The 18,538-nt window shown below is 56.3% G+C and overlaps 1 protein-coding gene and 1 pseudogene across 2 annotated transcripts; both read left to right on the forward strand.

The window, feature by feature from the left end:
* Positions 1–484: 484 nt before the first annotated feature.
* On the forward strand, positions 485–11,926 carry SOAT2 (sterol O-acyltransferase 2). 2 transcript variants are annotated; one of them, XM_008256501.5, is made up of 15 exons: positions 485–695; positions 1,450–1,505; positions 2,868–3,004; positions 3,213–3,272; positions 3,556–3,663; positions 6,363–6,639; positions 6,873–6,942; positions 7,671–7,755; positions 8,193–8,238; positions 8,422–8,551; positions 9,399–9,496; positions 9,841–9,939; positions 10,331–10,466; positions 10,863–11,008; positions 11,118–11,926. In XM_008256501.5, the coding sequence occupies exons 1-15, from the start codon at positions 620–622 to the stop codon at positions 11,166–11,168; spliced, it is 1,575 nt and encodes a 524-aa protein (XP_008254723.1). In that variant the 5' UTR covers positions 485–619; the 3' UTR covers positions 11,169–11,926. The 2 variants fall into 2 exon arrangements, with proteins under 2 accessions (XP_008254723.1, XP_051701503.2); XM_051845543.3 differs by lacking the exons at positions 485–695; positions 1,450–1,505 and adding an exon at positions 2,546–2,701.
* A 987-nt stretch (positions 11,927–12,913) lies between these two features.
* Positions 12,914–13,544, forward strand: LOC127491017 (small ribosomal subunit protein uS8 pseudogene; annotated as a pseudogene).
* The last annotated feature ends 4,994 nt before the right edge of the window (positions 13,545–18,538 follow it).

An 18,538-nucleotide genomic window follows, 5' to 3' on the forward strand; every position in this document is an offset into this window, starting at 1 on the left:
CTTTTCTCTCCCCGTGTCTCAGAGGAGGAAAACCGTGCCTTAAAGACATTGAGTCACTCGCCTGGAAATCACTCGGCCAGTACGTGACAATGGCCGTTGTGTGGGTGTGACAATGCCAGGCGCGGCCTGTGTGCCCAGTTCTGCTCTGTTTTTCGCTCCTCTCTGCCTGCCCGCTGACCCCAGCAGATGTGGCCGAGCCCTGGCACCCAGCATCCACAGTCGCACACCTGATCCCGTGCTCCAAGGCAGCTGAATGCCTGGGCCACAAGGATGTCTCTGAGTCCTGCCCGACCTTCAGCCTGCCGGTTGACAGCCTGGAAGGCCAGCAGTGCCACAGGCGATAAGCCCTGGGAGAGGCAAAGTCCCCCTCCCGGCTTGAAGCCGGGCGGCGGCCGGCCAGCTGGTGGTTGGGGAGCTGGAGGGATGAGGCTGGCCCTGCAGAAGCGCTGCTCTTAGATAACCTATCACGTTCCCAGAGGCCCCCTCCTCCTAAAAGGACTTTAGTCCTTGGAGCTGACAGCCGGGAGCCGAGCGGGGACAAGCACGGAGCAGGGCGTGCTGAGCCAGGGAGCAGCGGGCACAGCAGCCGGCTGTCCCCTCAAGACTGGAGAGCCACACCATGGAGCCAGGTGGAGCCCACGTGCGGAGAAGGGGAGGCCTGTGCGGGGAGCAGGAGGAGCACCCCCCTGGGCAAGGTGAGCAGAAAGTTCTGGTGCGCTGGGGTAGGGATGCCGTGTAGCCTGGCTTCCGCCCCTCCTGCTGTCCTCTCCCCACACCACCGAGCTGGGGTTTGGAGGAGAAAATGGGATCCCCCAAGCTACGGCCTTGCCTTCTCCTGCCGACCCCTTAACCGCAGAGCGAGGTCAGCAACTTCCCATGCCCTGAGCGTCCTGGTGACAGAAATGGCACCAGCCCCCTGCTTGCCACAGGCCTGTCAACCACTGCAAAAATATCTTCGCTTCCCACCTGCCCCACCCGTGTTACCAGATGTGGGTGGCTGGGGGCAGAAGCACTTCCTGGATAGAAGATGCTCCAGGCTGGCGCCGTGGCTCACTAGGCTAATCCTCCGCCTTGCGGCGCCGGCACACCGGGTTCTAGTCCCGGTCGGGGCGCCAGATTCTGTCCCGGTTCCCTCTCTTCCAGGCCAGCTCTCTGCTGTGGCCAGGGAGTGCAGTGGAGGATGGCCCAAGTGCTTGGGCCCTGCACCCCATGGGAGATCAGGATAAGTACCTGGCTCCTGCCATGGGATCAGCCGGCCGCGGGGGCCATTGGAGGGTGAACCAACGGCAAAGGAAGACCTTTCTCTCTGTCTCTCTCTCACTGTCCACTCTGCTTGTCAAAAAAAAAAAAAAAAAAAAAAAAAAAAAAAAAAAGATGCTCCTAGGCCTGCAGCAGGCACAGGATGCTGACTCCTCCCCTTTGAGTGTGCCCTTCGACCCCTCCCTCTAGGAGACACTGAGACGCACAGAGCCCCAGACTTGGCGCAATGGATGCAACATATGGAGGTGGGGGACGTCGGAGGCCAGGTCCTGGGGTGGCGGGAGGTGGGGTGAGGACTGGCTTGGTGATACAGACGACTGGTCCCTGAGTTCAAAGGTCGGGGAATGCGGGGCTCCAAGTGCAGGTGCCCAGGGTGAGGATGGGAGAGAGACTCCTGTTAGCGGGGTTAGCGGTCAGGGGTAGGAGCGAGAGGATTGAGCGATCGGGAATTCAGGGAGCCAGAGTGCTGCTCCTGCTGCCATTCTTTTTCTTTAAAAAAATTTTTTTAATTAATTTGAGAGAGAGAGAGAGAGAGAGAGAGAGAGAAACAGTGCTCATCCACTGGTTCACACCCCAAATGTCCGCAGTGGCTGGGACAGGGCTGGGCCATAGCCAGGTCCTGCTCATGGGTGGCAGGGACCCCACACTTTCAGTCACCACTGCCCCCTAGGGTCTGCATTAGCAGGAAACCAGTCAGGAGCTTGAGGCAGGAATCAGCCCCTCTGAAATGGGCTCTCGTATCTTCCCTGCTGGGCCAAACACCTGCCCCCTGCTTGCTGTCTTTTTTTTTTTTTTTTTTAAAGATATTTATATCTTGGGGCCAGTGCTGTGGTGCAGTGAGTGAAGCCACAGCCTGCAGCACTGGCATCCCATATGGGCGCCAGTTCAAGTACCGGCTGCTCCACTTCCAATCCAGCTCCCTGCGTATGTGCCTGGGGAAACAGCGGAGGATGGCCCAAGTGCCTGGGCCTCTGCACCCATGTGGGAGACCCAGGTGATGCTCCTGGCTCCTGGCTTCCACCTAGCCCAACCCCGGCCATTGCAGCTATTTGGGGGAACGAACCAGCATATGGAAAATTTATTTCTCCTTCTGTCTCTGTAGAGAGACAGGGAGAGATCAGGGCAGCCGGGAAAGGGGAGATCGTCAATCTCCCCAAATGCCTGCCATGGCCAGCAGATGGGCCAAGCCTAAACCAGAAGCCTGGAACTCCACCCTGGTCCCCTAAATGAGTGGTGGGGGGCCCAAGCACTTGGGCCATCTTCTGCTGCTTTCCCAGGCACTTTAGCAGGGAGCTGGATCAGAGGTGGAGCAGCCAGGACTCGAACCAGCGCCCATATGGGATGCCAGCATCACAGGCAGCAGCTTAACGCACTGCACCACAGCGCCGGCTCCCCTGCTGTCATTCTTGATCCTCACTGCTGCCCACGGAGCCAGGAAGGGGTCAGTGCGTGGGGCCCCTCTGGGCAGCAGCCACGTGTATTCTTCCTGTCGCTACCTCTGTCAGCACTGTGCTTGGCCCAGGGTGAGGCTCAGTGAGTGCTTGATAAGTGGAATGATGGCTGAGTGGCTGGAGGGACCGAGGTCGCGCCCTGGCTCTGTCCTGTAGGCTGTGAAGAGGCGATTACTGGAACAAGCAGAGGGACAGCTGCGGGAACTGCTGGATCGGGCCATGTGGGAGGCTGTACAGTCGCACCCGCTGCAAGGCAAACCTCTGCCCTCGGCTCCCCCACACTCCTTGAGCAGGTGAGTCTGAGGCGTGGGGGGGCTGGGACGGCTGCAGTCGGCTCCTCAGTGCGAGCCGTGAACCTGCATCCTTCACCGGTCTTGGCAATGACCATGGCTTCCGTCTTCCCCCGTCCGTCGTCCTCATCTGGTCCTCCTAACCCTCCTGTCCTCTGCCCACTGCCGTCTTCCTTGGGGCCCTTGACCCTGAACAACCATCTCAATTCAGGGCACGGGAGCCACCGCCAGGCAAAAGGAAAGTTTTCATCACCCGCAAGTCCTTGCTTGAGTAAGTCAGGGGCACGCACGGGGGACGAGAGGGATGCAGAGGGGTGGGATCCAGGATACCTGGCTTCCTACCGCACCCCCCAGCTCTGGTGGTTTGTGGGGAGGACGTGAGAGAGCTGCTATGGTCCAGATTCCCCCATTTGCCACGAGCGAGGTTGAGGGAGACTCTGGGGTGAGAAGCCTCAGCTACATCACAGCACTGAGCAGACAGTTCTGGACCACAGCGCCCCCTGCCTGCGTGCACGTACACAGTGCCTGAGGCCCCTCCCACGCTGTCTCTCCAGCGAGCTGATGGAGGTGCAGCACTTCCGCACCATCTACCACATGTTCATCGCCGGCCTGTGTGTCTTCATCATCAGCGCCCTGGCCATCGACTTCACCGATGATGACAGGTAGCCCCGCCCCCTCCTCCCCAACCTGGGGCAGGTGCACGGATCAGATCGGAGCCGCTGGGTTCTTAGTGTTCTACCCACCCTTGACTCAAGAGGGCACAGGTTGCCCCTTTCATCATCATCATTATTATTTTAAAAATATTTATCTTATTTATTTGAAAGAGTTACGGGGGTGGGGAGAGGTCTTTCATCTGCTGGTTCACTCCCCAAATGGCCTCAATGGCCGGAGCTGAGCTGATCCAAAGCCAGGAGCCAGGAGCTTCTTCCAGCTCTGCCACATGGGTACAGGGGCCTAAGCACTTGGGCCATCTTCTACTGCTTTCCCAGGTGCATTAGCAGGGAGCTGGATTGGAAGTGGAGCAGCTGCAATTCAAACCGGTACCCATATGGCATGCCAGTGCCATAGGCCAGGGCTTTAACCCACTGTGCCACAGTGCCAGCCCTGCCCCTTTCATTATTGAACATTGCCCTCAGCGATCTTCCCTCCTAAAGCATCCCTGGGCACTCTCCCCTCCCCAGCCTTAGAAGGCTCCAAGGCCTTGGCCGGCGCCGCGGCTCACTAGGCTAATCCTCCGCCTAGCGGCGCCGGCACACTGGGTTCTAGTCCCGGTTGGGGCGCCGGATTCTGTCCCGGTTGCCCCTCTTCCAGGCCAGCTCTCTGCTGTGGCCAGGGAGTGCAGTGGAGGATGGCCCAAGTGCTTGGGCCCTGCACCCCATGGGAGACCAGGAAAAGCACTTGGCTCCTGGCTCCTGCCATCGGATCAGCGCGGTGCGCCAGCCGCAGCGCGCTGGCCACGGCGGCCATTGGAGGGTGAACCAACGGCAAAGGAAGACCTTTCTCTCTGTCTCTCTCTCTCACTGTCCACTCTGCCTGTCAAAAAAAAAAAAAAGGCTCCAAGGCCTGTCTTCCCAGGGCCAGCCTTTCTGTGGATACCACGCCCCCTCTCAAACACTTCTCACTGGGGACCTAGTCCTGAGGCAGACGTTGGAGTGTATGTGCACAGGCACAACTGCACACACTCCCTGAGAAGCATGCATTGGGCGCCAGCTGAATACCAGCCCTGGGGGCCCGGGACCAGAGATCCGAGGAGGCAGACACCCTCCCAAGCCTTGTGGGGAAGACACACAGGATCTGATCTGCACAGAGCACCCCCCACTGCGAGGCTGAGCCTCAGAGGGCTGTGCACCCTGGGGGGTGTTCTGTAGGTCTCCCCACTTCACCCCAACCGGGGCTTAGAGCTACAGGCACAGCAATAAATAGCATTTCCTCTTGGCAAAATTTTTATTGTTAATTGCACAAGGATTACAAGGACAAGATCTCAGTAAAATGTCCAAATACACTTTTTAAAAAAGATTTATTTATTTATTTGAAAGTCAGAGTTACACAGAAAGAGAAGGAGAGAAAGAGAGAGAGAGAGAGAGGTCTTCCATCCGGTGGTTCACTCCCCAGATGGCTGCAGTGACTGGAGCTGCACCAATTCAAAGCCAGGAGCCAAGAGCTTCTTCCAGGTCTCCCACGCAGGTGCAGGGGCCCAAGGACTTGGGCCATCTTCTGCCTTCCCAGGCCATAGCAGAGAGCTGGATCAGAAGTGGAGTAGCTGGGTCTCAAACCAGCGCCCATATGGGATACCAATGCTTCAGGCGGAGGATTAACCTACTGCACCACGGCACCGGCCACACAATGGGTTTCTACTCCCTAAGCGTCTACCTTGGGATCTTTCCACGTCAGCCCATTCATGTTAATGACTGCAGAGGACAGAAGTGCCAGATTCTCTTCGTTTTGTCCTTTTTTGTTCATCTTAAGGGATTAAAAAAATAACTTGATTTATTTGAGAGAGAGAGAGAGAGAGAGATTCCATTTGCTAGTTTCACAAATGCTTGCAATGGCTGGCGCTGGGGCAAAGCCCAAGCTGGGAGCCAGAAAGGCAACCCAAGTCTCCTACCTGGTGGCAGGGACTCAGGTACTTGAGCGGTCACTGCTGCCTCCTGGTACGCATTAGCAGGAAGCTGGAGTCGGAGCCTGGAGCAGAACCTGGGCACGCTGATGTGGGATGCCATCTTAAGCTAACTTCTTGTTCCCACGTTTTCACCTTGGCAAACAAGACACTGAACAACCTGCACTCTAGTAGCTCAAGTCTACAAGTAGCAGTACTCTAAAGGATCAATGCTAAAGGAAATGGAAGTTACACTCTACACACCTCCTAGCTGAACACTCCCAGGGGGCAGGCATTGGCCTGTAGCAAGGCAGGGGAGGCGCCGCATGCAACACTGTATCACATAGCAGAGGGCCAGTTCCAGTCCCTGATGCTCCATGTCTGAGGATCCAGCTCTCTGCTCCCATGCCTGGGACAACAGCAGGTGCTAGCCCAAGTACGTGGGTCCCTGCCATCCGTGTGGGCAAGTGGATGGAGTTCCTGGCTCCTGGCTTTGGCCTGGCCCAGACTTGGCTGTTGAGGCCACGTGGGGAGTGAACCAGCAGACAGAAGATCTCTCCCTCCCTCTCCCCTCTCTCTGTGGCTCGGCCTTTCAAATAAATAAATCTTAAACCAACAAAACCCACACCACTTGTGGCGTCCAGGGTGCTGAGTCCTCCTCAGAGGACTCTGAAGGTCATCACATTCCAACCCCTCCCGTGAGAATAGGAAGGGGTCCAGGGCCCGCGCGCCTTTGTCAACTTTATCTCTTTCCCCCCACCCCAGGCTGGTGCTGGAATTGGACCTACTGATCTTCAGCTTTGGGCAGCTGCCCCTGGCGCTGGTGACATGGGTCCCCATGTTCCTGTCCACCCTGCTGGTGCCCTACCAGGCCCTGCGGCTGTGGGCATGGCCAAGTTCCAGCCGCGCATGGGCGCTGGGGGCCGGCCTGGGCTGCGCGATGCTGGCCGCCCACGCCACCTTGCTGTGCGCACTCCCAGTGCACGTGGCTGTGCAGCACCAGCTGCCGCCCGCCTCCCGCTGCATCCTGGTCTTTGAGCAGGTGAGGCGGCCCGGGAAGAGGGGGTGCTCATTCCAAGGGCGCGGGGCTAGGGGGGGGCTCCTCCTGCCAGGAAAAAGAGCACCCCCAGGGGTGGGTCGCATGAGGATTCCACCCTGGCCTCGCCTGGCCCCTCGGTGTTAGGCTGTTGAGGGCAGCCAACCAGAGAGAGCAGAGAGGTTGAGTGCTTTGCGCAGAGCCACACAGCGACCTGGCCCCGTTCCCTGCCACCTCAGGTCCGGTTCCTGATGAAAACCTACTCCTTCCTGCGAGAGTCTGTGCCTGGAATCCTTTCATCCAGAGGAGGTGAGGCCCTTATCCGGCCCTGTAGTGAACTCGGCCCTCCAGGCTAGCGGAAGGAAGCCAGCAGGTGCAGTGGCCGTGGCATAGCACTGCCTGCCTGGGCCCACCTTGCCCAGCCTCGCTTCCCATGCTTTCCTGTTTCCCACTCAGCCTGGAAAGACCCAGGAAGTCAGGAGAGAAGGGAAAGGAGAAGGGGACCTGGAATTCCCGGTGTCAAACGCAGCTTGGCCACACACCTCCTGGGCCAGAAAACGGGATGCCTGGAAGCCAACAGGGGGCGCCAGAGAGCAGCTTCAACTCCTGCCCCACCTCCCCCACCATTCAACCCTTGTTTTTCTTTATTTAGTAACTTCTTTATTTGAAAGAGAGTTACAGAGAGAGTTAGAGACAGAGAGAGAGAAGTATTCCATCTGCTGGTTCACTCCCTAGATGGCCACAATGGCCAGAGCTGAGCCAATCTGAAGCCAGGAGCCAGGAGCTTCTTCTGGGTCTCCCACATAGGTGCAGGGTTCCAAGGACTTGGGCCATCTTTTTCTGCTTTCCCAGGCCATAGCAGAGAGCTAGATTGGAAGTGGAGCAGCCGGGATTCGAACTGGTGCCCACATGGGATGCTGGCGCCTCAGGCTGGGACTTTAACCACCCGTGCCACAGTCCATCTCTACCCCCTACAGCCTGCTCACCTGTGCCCTCTGCCCTGCCCCTCACTGATCCACCTCCTGCTTCCTCCCCAGGTGAGGGGACCCAGGCCCCCAGTTTCTCCAGCTACCTCTACTTCCTCTTCTGTCCCACACTCATCTACAGGGACACGTACCCCAGGTGAGACCCTGTACCCCTTCCCCAAATGCCAGGGCCCCACAAGGGCCTCGCCTCCCACTCTGCTCTCCATGGAGCCCAGGCACCAGCCACTTGCCCGGGGCTGGGGGATACATGGCAGGCAGGCTACCCCTTCTCCTTGCCCAGTCCATGATGACACTCCAGTGACTAAGGCCACTGGTGGTCCTTATTCCCCTGGGATTGTCCCGAGTTAGTACTGAAAGTCCTGTGCACCCCAGTTGGTTGCCTTGGTAGATACTCAAGTAGAAACGGACCTGCCACTTCGGCTGTGGAGCAGCCCAAGGTGCTGGAGACCCCGGGCTCCCCAGATCATCCTCCCAGGCCCCAGCCACTTGAGCAAGCTGCAGGGAGAAGTTCCCCGAAGTTGGGGTCCCTCCTGAGCAGGGTTGAGAAACATACCCTTCTCCTTGCTGCTGCAGGACACCCAGCATCAGGTGGAATTATGTGGCCAAGAACTTGGCGCAGGTCAGATGATGCGGGAGAAGGGTGGCGGAGCAGGGGCGCCCGCGGGAGTGAGGGAGGCGAGGGCTGGCGGCTCAGGGAAGAGGCAGGTGCTGGGTCGGAGGTCCAACTGCAGAGTGAAGAGGCAGCTGCCAGGGGTGGGGGGTGGGGGCTCTCACCACCGCGCACCCCCACCTCGCTCTGCAGGCTCTGGGCTGCGTCCTCTATGCCTGCTTCATCCTGAGCCGTCTCTGTGTCCCCGTTTTTGCCAACATGAGCCGAGAGCCCTTCAGCACCCGGACACTGGTGCTCTCCATCCTGCACGCCACGTTGCCAGGTGAGCCCACCAGGGGGCGCTGCAGCCACCTGGGCCCTGGCTAGATCCCCCCTGGGCACCTTGCAGGGGTCTCAACAATGCCTTCTGCTGTCTCCGCCTCCGGGCTAACTGCCGTGGTCTCAGTTCAGCCTCTTCATCACTGTCTCTGCCACCCTCGTCCCTCCTCTGCCGTCTGTCCCCAGACACCGCTGCCCTGGCTGACTTCACCATTCCCTACCCTGTTTCAGAAGCTCCAGGGAGTCCCCATTGCTGGGGCGTCTGGAGATCTGAGCCCTGAGTCCGGCGCTCAAGGCCCCTTCCCACGCAGCACCAGTCTATTTCTCGTCTGTCCACACACCCAGCCGTCCCCTGAAAGACGTGTGCTTCCATGACCCCAGGCCTGTGCTCACACTGGCCCCACAGCTCGAAATGCCATTTCTCCATGCTCCAGCCGTGTTCCTTCTTGGTGGCCCCGTGGTGAAGCGCTCCCTCCTCTGAGAAGCCTTCCTTGTTCAGCCAGTTAGGATGACTCACCCCTCCCTTGCTCCGTCCACACGCGTGGCCACCATGCTTAACTCCCGTGACCTTTGACCTGGACACCTGCTTGGCCGTGGCTCTGTCTCCGTTTCTGTGGGTGTGTGTCTCTGGCTTCGGCCACTCTGTGAACTGCTGTGTTCCCAACATCCAGCCAAGTAAATGTGCATGAGCAAACAGATGAGTTAGTGAATTTCTCAATGACAAATTGGTGAGAGCTGGGCCCCTGGTTGCTCTGCAGGGGCCCCCTGAGAGCCCAGACCAGGGCTGCTGGGGCGGGGCGGAGGCCCAGGCCCGGCCACTCTGACCGCAGCCCCTTCTCCCCGCCTGCCAGGCATCTTCATGCTGTTCCTCATTTTCTTTGCCTTCCTCCACTGCTGGCTCAACGCCTTCGCTGAGATGCTGCGATTTGGAGACAGGATGTTCTACCGGGTGGGGCCTGGGCCTGGGCCAATTGGAGCTGGAGGCAGGGAGGGCCCCGGGGTAGGGGAGGGGGGAGAGGGAAGATGGGGGCCGTGTTGGGTGTCACCTCCACGGCTGCTGACCTCCCACGGTGAGAGGTGCCGGTGTCTAGGCGTGGCTACGCCGCCGCCCCCTGAAGCCAGGGCCAAGTGCTTCTGTGTCCTTCTCCTGAGAGGGGCCGCGCAGGGAGGGCAGGGTCCCCCGGGTCCGGGAGGGGCACTGGGTGGGCGAGTGCCTGCTGTCAGGGGAGGAAAGACCCTGGGGCAGGGTGCGGGGTGGAGCTGGTGGGGGACGCTCCCCTGCTCCTTTCCCAGGACTGGTGGAACTCCACGTCTTTCTCCAACTACTACCGCACCTGGAACGTGGTGGTGCACGACTGGCTGTACGGCTACGTGTACCAGGACGGGCTGTGGGTACGGCTCCCCTCGGGACAGCTCTCCCTGGGCCCTCCCCTCCCTCTCTCCCTCCCTCCCTCCCTCCCTCGGCTTCTGCCTCCCTTGCGGCTGTATCTCTGATTCCATTGGTCCTTAATCTTCCAAGGAGCATGCCTATAGCACTTTTCCCTTGCCCAGGACTTCCGCTTGCTCCTCACAGTAAAACTCGGACAAGTAAGTATTATGATGCCCGCACTCAACCATTGCAGCCGTGGCCCCGTGGGCCAGCAGGCGCACTCAAGTTAAGACGGATGTCTGCTCTTCCGGCCCCGCTGCACCATGCTCCCTCTTGGCATCCTTAAGCCAGGGGCTTCTCATGGAGGGTCTCAGTGCAGTGGCTCACTCCTCACTCTGCCCCTCGTCCCGCCAGCTCCTTGGTGGCCGGGCCCGAGGCGCAGCCATGCTGGGCGTGTTCCTGGTCTCTGCCATGGTCCACGAATACATCTTCTGCTTCGTCCTGGGGTTCTTCTACCCTGTGATGTTCATGCTCTTCCTCGTCATTGGAGGTGAGCTTGCTCTCTGTGCCGCCCAAGGGGAGCCAGCTAGAGGGGGTGGGGAGGCCTCCGTCCTGGTCCTGCACAGCCAGGACCTTCAGGGAGGCGGGGAGGCGGGGGAGGGTTGCAAGTAGGGGCGGAGCATGTGGGCAGCCGCTCAGAGAGAGGAAGATGAAGGGAGGCTGGGGGCTTCAGCAGGGGACCTGGGTCCTGACCCGTGGACTCCGGGGGTCTAGATTCCACGAGAGCCACTTAAGGCCTCCATGGGTTTCTGCATCAGGGTTCAAGGTCGTCCCCAGCAGGGGGCTTCCAGTTTAGCCCTTCCCAGCAACCCCGCGGTGGGAGGGGAGTCGGACCTGGCTACCTGGAGCTAGGGTGACGCCCCCCCCCCGCCCCGCCCCATGCCAGGGCTGCTGAACTTCACAATGAATGACCAGCACACGGGCCCAGCGTGGAACGTGCTGATGTGGACTCTGCTGTTCCTGGGCCAGGGAATCCAGGTCAGCCTGTACTGCCAGGAGTGGTACGCACAGCGGCACTGCCCCCTGCCCCAGGTGAGACCCCGCCCCCTCCCAGCAGCCAGGCCCCGGCTGGGGGGCGATGGGCTCCACGTCTTAGATCCACACGGTGGGTCATTCCCCATTCCCCTCTCCTCTGGTCCAGACAAGCTTCTGGGGGCTGGTGACGCCTCGCTCTTGGTCCTGCCACGCGTGAAGATCAGGATGCCCTTACCACAGATGATACCACCAAGCTCGTCCCAGCCTGCCACGCCGGGGACCAGGGCTCCTCTCTGCACTTGTAAACTTGGCTTTGAATCAGGGTAGGGGGGGCCTGCATGCAAGACCCCAGCCAGGAACTTCAGGTTTTGGGAGTCTGTGCACCCCTGTGGGCCTGAGCACAGACTCGGCATGGGGGTGACCCCCGGGCCCGCATCCCCATGGGCTGCTCACAGGAACCCCATTAGTGGGAGGCTTGAGGGGCCTTACAGATTTAGGGAGGGTGGGGGTCACCCAGAGAGACCAGGCCCCCAAAGTCTGAGAAGGGCTCAGAGCTTCAGTTTGTACATCTCCCAGTGCAACAATAAACTCACCCTCTTCCTTTTTATGCACTCATTTGTTAAGACCCGCTCTGGGGCCGGTGCTGCGGCGCAGCAGGTTAAAGCCCCAGCCTGTAGTGCTGGCATCCCATATGGGCGCTGGTTCTAGTCCTGGCTCCTCCACTTCTGATCCAGCTCTCTGATATGGCCTGGGAAAGCAGGGGAAGATGACCCAAGTCCTTAGGCCCCTGCACCCACATGGGAGACTCGGAAGAAGTTCCTGGCTCCTGGCCTCTGATTGGTATAGCTCTGGCTGTTGTGGCCATCTGGGGAGTGAACCAGCAGATGGAAGACCTCTCTCTCTCTGCCTGCCTCTGCCTCTCTGTAACTCTACTTTTCAAATAAATAAATAAATAAATCTAAAAAAAAAAAAAAACACTCTGTGATGGGCGCTGTTGGTAGCTGTGTTTGCAAGAGGCAAGACTCTGCGGTGGGAGGGGCTGAGAATCTGGGCCAACATCCAGTGTCACCTTCTCTGTGCCACTGCCGCTCCCTGGAACCTGCCCACACCTCTTTCCCACTTGAACTCCTTCCCGGCTCCCCGCCTCGCACCCCCAGGAGAGGATCCTCCTGCACAGATTCGAGGCAACTCTGGGAAGTTCACAGTTGCCAGGGCTATAGAATGGACACTAAAGTTAGGAGACTCCTGCGTGGGCATTTGGTACATCTGCTAAGCCCACATTGCACATCGGAGTGCCTGTTTTCCAGTCCCAGCTCTGCCTCCGATTCCAGCTTCCTGCTGATGCACACACACACACACACACACACACCCCCGGGGAGGGCATGGGGGATGGCTCAGGCAGTCAAGTTCCTACCACCCACGTGGGAGACCTGGACTGAATTCCCCACTCCTGCTTTCAGCCCAGCCTGGCCCTGGCTATTGTGGGCACTTGGGAGTGAATCAGCAGATGGGAGATTCTCTCTCTCTCTCTCTCTCCCCCCCCCATCTGTCTCTCTCTGCCTTGCAAAAAAAAACTAAAAATAAAAAATTAGGAGTGCCCTGAGTGTAAAAGGACAAGAGACCAAAATAATTAGGTTTATAGCCATTCCAGAAGCCAGTCTGTGTGGGCTCTGCTCCCCACAGATCCTCTACCTGACCCAATTCTGGGGAGACGTCTGGGTAGGGGGAGGTGGGCATTAGCCCCTGGAGGACTGAGGACCAAAAAAAAAAAAAAAATCAAGTGCCCTAAGAGAAACAGGGGGCACTTTTTTTTTTTTTTTTTGCATTTTAGAAAAATATTATTTGACCATCTTTTGCTGCCTTCCCTGGTGGCACATTAGCAGAGAACTGGATTGGAAATGGAGTAGCCCGGAGAGCCATGCCCCAGGCACTCCACAGTCTGCACTTGGCGACTCTGGCACATGGGGTGTAGGCCACACTGCTGGCGAGCCGGAGCTATGACTGCTGGGAGAGACAGTGGCCCTGGCTGAGTTTGCGGCCCCTGGACTTTCCCTCATTGGCTGAGCCGTACCGGGGTGCATGAATGTGCTGGCCGAAGCCCTCAAGAGCATTGACAGTGGCTAAAAGAGAGGTAGCCGCCAGGTCTCATTAGGCCATGCTCCAACATCATGGTCAAGTTCCTAACTGCGATGACGAAGCCCACATTGGCCAATTCGAGATCACTGATGATCACAGAGTGGGGAAAATTGTTGTGAACTTCACAGGCAGGTAAAGCAAGCATGGGGTGATCAGCTCCAGATCTGGTGTGCAACAGAAAGATCTAGAAAAATGCAGAACAACTGGCTTCCATTCTACCAGGTTGGTTTCTTACTGTACTGACAACCCCAGCAGGCGTCATGGACCAAGAAGAGGTAAGACGAAAACACACAGGAGGAAAATCCTGGGATTTTTTTCTAGGGATGTAATATATGCGTACAAATGAAAGCCTCTAGAGAAAAAAAAATATGGAAAAAGTAAGAAGTGGAGCAACCAGGACTCAAACCAGCACTCCAGCATAGGATGCCAGCAGCCCAATGCACCACTGCCTAACAATGCCAGCCCCTACTTGTTTGCATTTGAATAATATGCGTAAAACATTTTTTCAGGTCAATAAACATTGTATGAATAAATAAATAATTTCATCTTTTTAATGATGGCATGGTATCAAATTGCATGGATATGTAATTTAATTAATTACATGATACATTCATGTGTATTAATTATTTCCAGCACTTTCTTATAGATAATTCTAAGATGATCATCCTCATATATTCAAATATATTTATGTCTTTGTGGGTTTTCCTGAGGGAACTTTTTTTTAAGATTAATTTTATTTTACTTGAAAGTCAGAGTTACACAGAGAGAAGGAGAGGCAGAGAGAGAGAGAGAGAGAGAGAGAGAGAGAGAGAAAGAGAGGTCTTCCATCTGCTGGTTCATTCCCCAATTGGCCACAAAGGCCGGAGCTGCGCCGATCAAAAGCCAGGAGCCAGGAGCTTCTTCCTGGTCTCTCACATAGATTGCAGGGGCCCAAGGACTTGAGCCATCTTCTACTGCTTTCCCAGGCCATAGCAGAGAGCTGGATTGGAAGAGGAGCAGCCTGGACTAGAACCAGGGCGTTAACCCGCTGAGCCACAGCGCCGGCCCCCCTCTTCCTACCTTGATCCCCATAATTTATAGAATTGTGGTTGGAGTGTATTTAAACGACTTCCAATATACCTCAGTTCTTTTTTATTTGACCCAAAGAAGCACCATAAGTTTCAAGTATTCTCACGTGCCTTAGAAGACCTGTGTGTTTTCAATGACATGAAGCCCAGCCCAGGAACTGATGCACAGAGTGACTCATGGGGAAGGGTGTAAAGAAAACATCGGGTATTTCAGCTGCAGCACAATAATTAGAGCAGATAGTTAGATATTCTGGCTTCCAAATGTTTGAGCTGCAAGATAATGAAATCTTGACGTGCTGTTTCAATTTTCATTAGCAGATAAATGTGTACAGGGAGGAGCTTAATAAAGCCAACCTATTTGAGTTTTTTTTTTTTAGAAAGAAAGCTTTGGCAAATATTTTTAATTTATTATTATTTTAGAAAACTCAGAGGCAAATTGCTTTTTCTTTTAAAGATTTATTTATTTATGTGAAAGGCAGGGTTACAAAGAGAGAGGGAGAGCCAGAGAGAGGGAGAGAGAGAGGGAGAGAGGAGAGACAGAGAGAGGGAGGAGAGCCGGGGCGGGGGGGACCTTCAATCCGCTGGTTCACTCCCCAGATGGCTGCAGCAACCACAGCTGGAAACCGGGAGCCAGAAGCCAGGAGCTCCACCCTGGTCACCCGTGTGGGTTGAGTGGCAGGGACCCAAATACCTGCTGCTTTCCCTGGTACAGGGAGCCGGATCAGAAGCAGAGTAGCTGGGACTCAAACCAGTGCTCCCATGCGGGGTGCTCTTGTCCCGAGCAGCGGCTTGGCCTTCTGAGCCAAATGCCCACCGCTTCTTCCTCCTTTGACGTTTTCTTTTGGGTTCATTACGGTCCACACACACGTGGAGCGAGCGGTACATTCGATTCCCTTTCTTATACTCTCTGTATGTTCTTTGTCTGTTCTGGTCAAGCTGCTGCTTGTTTCACTTCCCCTAGCCCCTCGGTGTTCCAGAAGGTTCTACCGTACTGTTCCTGGCACTAATAGTAAGATTGTGTCATCTCCATTGTCTGAAAGAATGACAACCATGTCTTCCCTTCGGATGTTTCGCTTCCTGCTCCTCCTATCAGTAAGAGAGACCTTTAGAATATCTTTACTTGCCTTTCTCACTCTGCTTCCAGCTCCTAGGTTTTGCTCAGATAGTACAATCATTCCCCCCCAAATCTGCGGGTTCTCTACCAAGAATTCAACAAAGTACAGACGGAAAATATTTAGGGAAAAAAATTGTGCCTGTGCTTAAGCTGTACAAATTTTCTTTCTTTTCACTATTCCCTATTTAAACAATAGAAAAGCTCTTTATGTGACAGTTACATTGTGTTGGGTATCAGAAGTAATCTAGGGGCCAGTGCTGTGGCGTAGCTGGTAAAGCCACCCACCGCCTGCAGTGCCAGCATCCCATATGGGCACTGGTTCGAGTCCCGGCTGCTCCTCTTCCAATCCAGCTCTCTGCTATGGCCTGGGAAAGCAGTAGAAGATGGCCCAAGTCCTTGGGCCCCTGCACTCATGTGGGAGACTTGGAGGAAGCTCCTGGCTCCTGGCTTTGGATCAGCACAGCTCCGGCTGTTGTGGCTATTTGGGGAGTGAACCAGTGGATGGAAGACCTCTCTCTCTCTCTCTCTCTCTCTCTCTCTCTACCTCTTTCTGTAACTCTGCCTTTCAAATAAATAAAATAAATTTTTAAATAAAAAAAATAAAGTACAATGGAGCATGTGCCTAGCTTATGTGAAGTGGACACGGCATTTGCCATCAGGGACTTGAGCATCTGTGGGGCCCACAGGGACCCCAGGGTTCAGAGACGGCTGCAGCAGAGGTTTCGCAGGCTGCAGAAACATGGGCGCCAGGTTTGCCACTCAGCACTTGCTCTTTGTTCTGTTCGCCTTCCTCCCTCTGCACCCTCAGGATTTCCCTCAGGCGAGGAAGGGGACGGTGACCCTCTGAGTCCTTCAGCCCCTCACATGGTGCTTTCTACCCCAACACGGAGTGCTCTGGGAGCCGGGTACGAGACCCTGGTGCAGCCACCCCTTCCTGTGTGTTCCCCACGTGTAGCTCCCAGCGTTGCCCCCGACGAGCCCCGTGCCGGGCTGATGCAATTTCCCTTGTGAATGACTCGCTCTTCCTGTCTGAACCTCGAAAATGTTTTTCCGTCACCTTGGCATCCGGGAGTTCTGCGCCTCCAGGTACACCTGCTCTTGGGGCTTTCTATGCCCTGTCCGTGTGCAAGCTCAGATCTGCCTGCAACTCAGGCAAACCTCCTCCTTCTCTTCCTCGATTGCTGCTTCTCCTCCGTCTGGTCCCTTGCCCCCTTTTGCAACCACGATATTTTAACGTTGGGACGACTGGCTCTGTTCTCCAAGTCTCATTATTTCCATCCCTTCATGTGATTTGTGCTGCGCTTTGAAATAATTTTCCGCTTGTCCTTCCAAGCCACTGCAGTGAGTCTTGGCGGGGCCCTTGTCTCTTTCAATGCAGTACGCTGATGGGGGCGGGGGGGGGGCGGGACTGTTTAAGTTTCAGCAAGTGGTAAGGGGTCTTGGTGTTTTAGTTTGGCTTTGCTTCTCGTTCCTCACCTGAACCTCCGTAGGTGGTCCTGGTCGTTGGTTTCGCCGCGTATCTCTTTCAAAGGGGTTCCCGAGCCTTCCAGTGGGCAAACAGCTCTAATAACCTCGGCCCAGGAGGCACTGACTCACTCTCGTCCAGGCCTCCAGCCCGGGCCTTCTTCCAGCTAGCCCTAAATCCAAGCCTGAAGCTGAGGCCCCCCGTGCACCGGCCCCAGCAGCCACACAGCCGAGGAGAGGCAGGTGTTCAGAGACGGAAGTGGAAAGGAACAGAAATGGCTTAAAGGGGCAGTTAGTGAACCTGACCGTGCCCAGGCGCCATCTCCAGTTTGTCCCCCTAGACTGCCAGCCCCCACAGCCCGAGGTGGCCTGAATGTTCACTTTGAACAAGTTTCCAGGGCGGGCTGATGCCGTCAATCTGAGGGCGGCACTTGCAGATGCACTACTTTCAAGCGGGCGGGTGATTTATATGGAGAATAACAAAGCTTAGAGACTTGGGAGGAATTTGTGAAGACAGGGCCTCTGCTCCGCCAAACCGCCAAACCGTCCGAGCCCGGGGCCTGTGCACCGGCCACTCCCCTGCCCCTGTCTGCAGCTCTGCATTTGCCTCTTCAAACAACTTGGGCTTTTTCTTTTTTTTCAAGATTTATTTATTTGTTTGAAAGGCAGAATTCCAGAGAGGCAGAGAGAGAGAGAGAGAGAAGAGAGATCTTCCATCTACTGGTTCACTCCCCAGATGGCTGCACCAGCTGGAGCTGCACTGATCCAAAGCCAGGAGCCAGGAGCCAGGAGCTTCTTCCAGGTCTCCCACATGGGTGCAGGAGCCCAAGGACTTGGGCCATCTTCTACTGCTTTCCCAGGCCATAGCAGAGAGCTGGATTGGAAGAGGAGCAGCCAGGACTCGAACCAGCGTCCATATGGGATGCTGGCACTGCAGGTGGTGGCTTTTCCCACTTAGAGCGACAGCCCCTTGGGCTGACTTTCACATGACCACCATACTGTGTTTTTTTGTTTGTTTGTTTTATTTTGTTTTGTTTTGTTTTGTTTTTGACAGGCAGAGTGGACAGTGAGAGAGAGAGACAGAGAGAAAGGTCTTCCTTTGCCGTTGGTTCACCCTCCAATGGCCGCCGGCGCACCGCACTGATCCAATGGCAGGAGCCAGGTACTTATCCTGGTCTCCCATGTGGGTGCAGGGCCCAAGCACTTGGGCCATCCTCCACTGCACTCCCGGGCCACAGCAGAGAGCTGGCCTGGAAGAGGGGCAACCAGGACAGAACCCGGCCCCCTGACTGGGACTAGAACCCGGTGTGCTGGCACCGCAAGGCGGAGGATTAGCCTAGTGAGCCGCGGCGCCGGCCCACCATACTGTTTTAATACACATCTTGAGGAGCTGGAAATAACAAAAGGGGGGCCGGCGCTGTGGTGTAGTGGGTTAAGCCTCTGCCTATGGCACCGGCATCCCATGTGGGCGCTGGTTCAAGTCCCAGCTGCTCCACCTCTGATCCAACTCCCTGCTATGGCATGGAAAGTAGTAAAAGATGCCCAAGTCCCTGGGTCCCTGCGCCCACGTGGGAGACCCGGATGAAGCTCCTGGCTCCTGGCTTCAGATCAGCCCAGCTCCAGCCATTGTGACCATCTTGGGAGTGAACCATTGGATGGAAGACCTCTCTTCATGTCTCTAACTCTACCTCTCAAATAAATAATTTAAAAAACAAAAATAAAAACCCAAAAGGTTCTTGTAGCCATGCTGATTGTCCTTGGCAATTCTGGTGGCTAAATCCCTCCTTCCCAGAGAGTGACCGGGAG

Source organism: Oryctolagus cuniculus, chromosome 11 (genome assembly GCF_051225735.1).
Source record: "Oryctolagus cuniculus isolate XC-2025 breed Fujian yellow rabbit chromosome 11, ASM5122573v1, whole genome shotgun sequence".
NCBI lineage: Eukaryota > Metazoa > Chordata > Mammalia > Lagomorpha > Leporidae > Oryctolagus > Oryctolagus cuniculus.